At 38.6% G+C, this 7,614-nt stretch overlaps 1 protein-coding gene across 13 annotated transcripts in view; it reads left to right on the forward strand.

Moving 5' to 3' along the window:
- Positions 1-6,922, forward strand: part of MPP6 (membrane palmitoylated protein 6) — a 59,550-nt gene extending 52,628 nt beyond the window's left edge. For all 13 annotated transcript variants that reach the window (XM_027639092.1, XM_027639091.1, XM_027639093.1 and 10 more), the window contains one exon: positions 10-6,922. In XM_027639092.1, the coding sequence (XP_027494893.1) occupies positions 10-186 (177 nt within the window). In that variant the 3' untranslated portion in view covers positions 187-6,922. The remainder of the gene's footprint in view (positions 1-9) is intronic.
- The last annotated feature ends 692 nt before the right edge of the window (positions 6,923-7,614 follow it).

Consider the following 7,614-nt stretch of genomic DNA (forward strand, 5'->3'; position numbering starts at 1 on the left):
CTTCCACAGGACACTGATTTGAAAAAAACAGTAGATGAAAGCGCCCGGATCCAGAGAGCGTACAACCACTACTTTGACCTGACCATTGTCAATGACAACCTGGACAAAGCCTTCGAGAAGCTGCAGACTGCCATTGAGAGACTGAGGCTGGAGCCACAGTGGGTCCCCATCAGCTGGGTGTATTGACGTGTCTCGAGAAGAGCTTAAGTAACAAATAAAATCAACAGCAGCAAATGTGACATGTAGATACCGATGATAACCTACAGCACCTGTGCATTTTTAATCTGTGTATATTCAAAAGTACACTGTTCTGAATTTTTATAAAAATGTTGAAGAGAAAGTGTACTTAAATATGTAATTTATTTTAATTTTTCTAACTTTTTACAGATAACCTTTCTATTCATATCACATAAAGGAAATGCGTTTAAGCATTTTTCTATGTTTTGATTTAGTACCTTTGCCTTTTTCATCTAAGAAACTTTCAGTCATTCACTTCAACATTTACATCTAGGTCTTACATTTTCACTGTGATTTAAAAAAAAGATACTTGAAACAATTTTTGTAAAATTTGTTAATGTCAGTGTTTAACTGATCAAAAGTCTATCGCTCTTATTAGGAAAGAACACTAATTTCTTTGTTTTTTTTTTTTTAAATTCCTTAAAAAATCAAAATTTCATGGGAGCAGAATTTTAAATATTACAAGCAGCAACAAACAGCTCCATTGCTCCAGCTTCTTTTGGCTTAATGTGGGTGCATTCCTGATGTTTCACAAGTTCTTGATATCTCTTGATTTAGGTATCTTTTATGTAGGTTCCCTTATATCTGTCTCCGAAGTTAACATAGAGCAATACCTTGCAAGCTGCTTATTAGGCTTTCTTGGGAGCCAACCTGTTTGTTAGCCCATTAGAGTTGAAGTACTGATATTAGAAAGTCATATGCCAGGTAATTCAGTGCAATTTGAATAAAGGTGAAGTAGCTTGAGAGAGAACCTGATAATGTGGAGCCTTGTAAGTGACACTTAATGTTTAGGACTATTTATTCACACTTGTGAAAACACACTGCTTTAAGAAAAAAAAAAAAGGCATTTTCTTTTCTTAGAACATTGTTCTATATTTGTATAGTGATCTGTGGCTTCATTTCCTGTGATGTCTGGCTGGGTTCTAAATTATCTTTTAAATATTTGTGTGTGATCAACTGCTGTATTTTATGAGTGTTGTGTAATGGCATTACTGTGCTTTTTCTCACATTGTTTTTAATTGCATTTTTCATTAGATAGCTTGTGAATTGGAAGCTTACTACTAAAAAGCAATGTTGTTTATACCTTTTTTGTTTTACAATGTATTTTCTTTTGTTTAGTGACAGTTCTCCCCTCAGTAGGCTCATTGATATAATTTGTATTAGGTTCAAGTTCATTGATCAAAACTTAGGCTGATGTAAATTTCTGCTTAATGAGAACAGAACAAAAAGACAGCTTGTTGCTCAGACGAGCTCTTTTTGTGACCATGTTTTATATTATAGTGTCAGCTGTTGTATATAGTCAGATTCACCATCACGTTCTGGGTTAGGTGTCTAAACTGAAGTCATCTGTTTAATTTCTCTTCCATCTGGTGACAGGCACCTGGCTTCTGGATTCTTTCTCAACACCAAAGTGTGACACGGAATGCTATCAAAAGGCAGCTTCCTCAGAACTATTTCTGGAGGAAGACAGGCTTAGACACTGAAAAACAGAATTGCTTCCTGGGGCTCTCAAAAGACTTTTATGTGCACAAGGAAAAGAAAAAATAGAGTTGATGCACTACAGGAAAAGTGTTTTAAAAAAAAAATCTCTCAAAACACCCGTATACTACAAATGATTTTTACAAAGCCTATGAAGTTGGTTGTTGTGGGGAAAAAGGGGCAGAGGGGACTTTAAATCGCAGTGTATGTGGAAAATGTCAGTCAAACTTGTGTATAGCACAGGAAATCTTTGTGGCTCTTAATACTGAGATTTCAGTCTTTTAGAGGGAATATGAAATTCTCTAAGGAAAATTTGTACCACTACTTTGGTTTACTGCTATACTTTTCAGGATGTGTTTTCTCTGGTTTTGTTTAAGTTTGGCAGAGCTTTTAAATGTGGCACCAGCATGGGACTCTTAGTTTCCTTTCCCAGGAAACATGTTCTGTGATCCTATCACTCAGAGGCTGCTTTGAGAAATGGATCAAGTTTTGTATGTAGCAGTAAATGATAGCAGGGCCGTTGCTTGGCTATTTTAATGATTTGCTTTTGGCACTCTATGCTGAACATGACTGAACTGTGTTTGTGTATTGTGTCATAGGAGACCTCCATATGCTGTAAATAAGATGTGCTGTCTGGACAGATACGATGCCTTTTCATTATGAGTTAGAAAAATACTCTTATTTATGATGCCAAAAATGGGCTGAGTTCACTCTTCCCTAATGAATGGAATGAGAAGATTCTTCAGTTTACACACCGTAGTACTTTATATTGCAAACATCACTTATTTTTATCTTTTTTTTCTGTAAGTTTACTTAACCAAATGAGACACATGAAACACGGACACCAAGGTTTAGTCAGGATAAGCTCTCTGCTCCTTCTGTTTCCATCTCAGAGAGAACACTGTCGAAAGAGTCTCCTAGTTAGCAATCTCCAAAATATCCACATATTTGCTGAAGCTTAAAGCTTTAGCATTTGCTACAGGTTCACACTGTGTGTTTAAATCAGGCAGTGAGCACAGTGCAGCCTGGTGGCTGAGCATTGGGTGGTGGTAGTGTAGATGCCAACAAGCAGTACAATTCTTGAGCAATAAGAGAAGATGGCTTGCTTAGGTTGCAGGCAATGATTGTATGGAAGTGTCTGCAGGTTTTATCTGGATGTCCACATGCCAGGCTGTAAGGGGGAAAACAACCCAAACACCACACTCCTTGCATCTTTTAAATCTTGAGGGTTCATGCTGGTGTGTGTTTAATGTTGAGAGAGGGAGACAGGTTGGCTTGTTCTTTTGCAGTGGTGGGTCTTGGTTTTGTTTTTTAGCAAAAACAGATTTTCATCAGATATTCTGCTTAGTTTGTCACTACCTGGTAGGATGACTAGCATGAGAATGACAGTTACTTTTTTTAAAAAAAGCATTCTTGGGGGTTGTTACAGTGCTGGTGCCATTTCAGTGACATCCACAGCGGTGATAGTCCCTACCTGCCAGGGTGTGCTGGATCGGCTGTTAGACAGGGACCTGTATATTGTGTAATTAGGGGAGAAAGACACTATGAAAGGCTCATTTTGAGCAAGTGAAAACATTTCATAGAACAGCTGTTTGAAGTATTTCAGAGGAGTTAAAATAACTGGGATTTCATGTATCTCATTCTGTACTAAACATTAATTTTCCAGATACTAACAGGAAAACTTTTTACATTGACTGTTAATGATTACAATAGGTGTGTCTGAGCGAGGTGAAGATGCTGCTAAATGTTTAAGATATGTGGTATGTATCACAAGATAAATATTTAAGTAGTTTAGAAAAGTAAATTATCAAGTAGTTGTCTGTGTATATGTATGTATGTGGATGGTAAAACAAAAAATGCTCATGTTGGTTATCACATTACTAAGCTACCATGACTTAATCCAGAAATGTACCTGCATGTGAGACTTTAGAACTGGTACACTTCTCTACCTGGTTTATTGTGTTTACTAATGTATATTTTTCTAAATATACAGATATTTCAATCTAAAAAATTCTATATTTATCTGTAATTTCTATCTGTTTTGGACAGTGCATGAGGTGCTGTAAAATTCTGTACATATAGAGACTTATAGAAGAAACACTGTCGTTGCCCTGTGAATGAAAAGTTATACATAGAAGTACAGTCAGTATGCCAAGACCTGTAAGTTATTTCCCTGAATTCACCAAAAATTCCCTTAAGCGTGCACCAATCTCAACTTTCATGTAAATACCCTGGTGCATGTGTACCCAGATGATTACTTTGCTGTCTCTAAATGTTACTAGCAGGTCTATTTTAGGTTCTGCATCGTGACAAGATGCAGTTCAAGTTTAGTGGGATAATTATAATGGAAAGTGGGATAATTATAATGGAATATGTCATCTTGCATAGATTTATAAAAGTCTTTCAAAATGTTCTGCAAATATACAGTGAAGGTAAAATTGGAGGAAAATCACAGACCTTTGTAGGCAAGGAAAATTGAATTTATAACCAACGCAGTATCTGTAACTTGTGCCGTGTTCTCAGATCAGGGCAGCTCTGTGTACTTAGTCATACAAAAGCTTTGTGAAGCAGGATGGTGGATCAGCTCATTGCTTTTGAATTTGTGTTTATATAAGCTGTCACATCTTGGATAGGCTCAGAATGTGACATTTATTTCCCCGTCCTCTGTACTCACTGCATCTTCTAAAATCACACCTAAGTGACTTGCTGTACAAATTGCCTGCAGCTCAGTGCTCAGAAGTCATCTGGGTTTGGTTTTGTTTTGAAAAGGGTGATTCACATGAGAAAAAGGAAGACTTTTTTCTCTTTGAAACACAGAAAATCCTTGGCTGGGTACCCCCTTGAGCCCAGCTGGCCTGTCTGGTATGCTTAAGGACCAGTGGAGGACGATCAAGCAGAGTAGTCCACAAATAAGGAACTATGGGTTCTCACTTGTCCTTATGCATGAGCTAATATTGTGTACATAAATTCAAACCTCCTTCACCTATTCCTTGGTTTCCCATCCAGGCTTCCTCTAGCTTACTGCTCCGTTCAGACTGAACCTTGAGGCAGATGCTGTTCCTCGCTCGCTGTGCCTCTAAATGCAGCTCTAAAACAAATACAGCTGGAGCTCTGTCACATCTGTCACGCAAATCTGTACAGACTGTTTGTTTCATGCAGGGTTTCTTTCCTGCCTCACCCAAATTCTGAAGGGTTCAACTACCACATTGTTATTGCCAAACTTCATGATACTACTTTTGCAAAAGTGGTGAGATCACTTTATTTATGTCTACATAGCAGTTACTGGATGCAAAGACTTGTAGTCTGCTAGGCCTCTTGCCTTAAGTACCCCTCAGCTCCCAGCTGCCCCCCAGAACCTCTCCTGGGCCATTGAAAGGGTTTCTGTACTTAAAGGTACTTTAATTTGCTTTCTTTGGTGGACTGTGTGACTGACAGTGCTGAAGTCATGGCCCCCTGTTCTTTTTTTCTGGCTTTTTTTTAGCTTCTCCTTCTCAGTTTTCAAGTATGTTTAACAGGCTTTCTGATGGAAAGTGTCTGGGGTTCTCCACTCATGTCTTGTAGAGGAAATAACAGTCAATATAAACATTGGTATTTAGGACTAGTGTAACTTACTGGTTTTAGGCCCAAAAGAGACACTTAAAAATAGAGTAAAAAATGCTTGTAAAATAACCAGTTTGGGTTATTTTACAGGCAGTGTTGGCTTCCAAACATATTAAAGGTGTGCTCATGTTCACACACACATGTAAAACTTAGGGGTAAATACTGCAAGAAATTCAGGCAGTATCTGGTAATTTACCTGAATTCTCCATGGTGGGATGCTATTCCACAAATGGTCCCATTTTCAACTGCTGAACTCTTGAGTTCATTTGCTGGTATTGCAGCTGAGATTTACCTGTACAGGCTCAAAAACAGACCCCAGCTTGGTGAAGGCTGTTAAGCAATTTCACCTACAAAAAGAATTTATTCAGCAGGGGTTCAGCAATATTTATATTTTATGGAATAAATTACACTTGAAGTAAATTAATTTTGTTCTCAGTATCTGGAACCATTTCTTACTTTCATTGGGTATGGAGTTCCTTTTGCTATTAGGGCAGTCATTGGACAACACAGTTGAAAGTAGTCCTGAAAACACTTTTTCCCATTTAGCCTTCTCCCTTTTATGGCAGCAGCTCCATGCCAATGCTTCTCCGTGCAACTTTGGCTGTCCTCATGGCTGAGCCAAGGATTATTCCACACAAGTAGCCAGCATTTACCTAAAACACAGCAGAGCCTCTTCCAAAACCCCAAGTAACTTCTCCGTTATTTGACCTCTCACGATACGTAGTATAGTGCAAAATGAATGGCACTGCTTTGTACAGTTCCAGGGTGGCAGCCAAATTGTTGGTTGCAAAGAAAAACTTGACTGATTTTTGGTTGGTTTAGGTCTTGTACACAATTATATATGGAGATAACTGTTGAAATACATTTTTCCCCCTATGAAAATGCATGTTGAGCATCCCTTCCCTGCCCCTGGTCCCCCATCATATATTGCCCATGTGTAACAATTGCACACTGTGGTATAAGGAGGGGAACCACCTCTGTGGATTTTAAAATACAAGAAAGTTTGCCTCTCTCCCACCCTACACTGGGCTAAGAACTGTAGAATCTTGGTTAAGTGTTTGGGTTTAAATGTCTGTTAGAACTCTGTCACTTTGTGTTTCCCTACCCTGCTTCTTCTCACAACTGCTTTTGCCAGTTGGAAGCTCTTGTGGTTTTTGTTTGTTTGTTTGTTTTCATTTCTACAGCATATTAAATTAAACTGGATTTGACATTTGTAAAATTTTCAAAACTGCTCTCCTGTAAAAAAATTAGTTTCTTTAGCTGAAAACTTCCTACAAAAAAAAAAAGTTAACTATTAGCTAGACTTTTAATGTAAACCTGAAAATTATTTAGTACCTAATTGTTTGAATACTGTACTGTAGAGCAGGCCTAGGATATGGGACTTCTTAGCATTGTGACTTCATACTGATAAAGTCAGCTACTACGTGGGATGTTTTTAAATTGTGACTTGTTTTCTAAGACCCCCCTCCTTGTCTTTTTCACAGCTAATATTTTCACAATAAACACAGCCAAACATAAAAATATTAATGTACAAATTATGAAATTCTGTTAATTCCCAACAAAATATTTTTGTATATAATAAAGATTTAATATTGAAAAAATGTAATTGGCTTTTTTCCTGATTGTTTTTGGTAATACTCTTGAATTTTAGCCAAATAAGGTATCAAGGAGCAGTCAGTGCACCTCTGCCTTTTTATCTTCAGATCTCAGGTGCTCCACGTTCAGAAAAGCAGCTTTTCAGTTGGTCTTATTTAGCTCCATGTTCATGCATATGCCAAATCCCCATTCCATGTACAGGAAGACCTCGGGGCCTCTTCGGCCACCCTGTGAATGTCACCATTGCTGAAGCTGGGTGCCCTGTTTTCTGAGCACTGCAGCACTGAGGGATTCACTCTCTGGGACCTGCACTGTAATTACCCAGTGTACAAAAGCCTGGGGGACTCAGGACTGAGCAGCTTGATGGAGGAAAGTGCTGGTTCCTGGCAGCACAGCAGAGCCTGCTGGCCTCTGGAGATAGCACATGCTTTTTGAAAAGAGGCTGCTGACCTCCTTCCAGATTGCAAAGGTATGGATTCTTCCCCCTTCCTCCTGGGGAATGCAAAGGGAAGCGGTATTTTCAGGAGGTAAGTCAGGATGTGGAATCAAATCTTTTATGAGACAAGCTTCAGCCTTATCTAAAGCACCCTCCCCTCCAGCTCTTTCACCAACTCCTTTCCTAGGGAAGACCACATCTAAGCATTTTCTGTATGAGGTCAGCCTGTCACAAGGAATTGCTGGTTTGTCCAAGAGGCAGTAGAT

The sequence above is a fragment of the Corapipo altera genome, unplaced genomic scaffold (assembly GCF_003945725.1).
Source record: "Corapipo altera isolate COAL_440 unplaced genomic scaffold, ASM394572v1 44, whole genome shotgun sequence".
NCBI classification, from domain to species: domain Eukaryota; kingdom Metazoa; phylum Chordata; class Aves; order Passeriformes; family Pipridae; genus Corapipo; species Corapipo altera.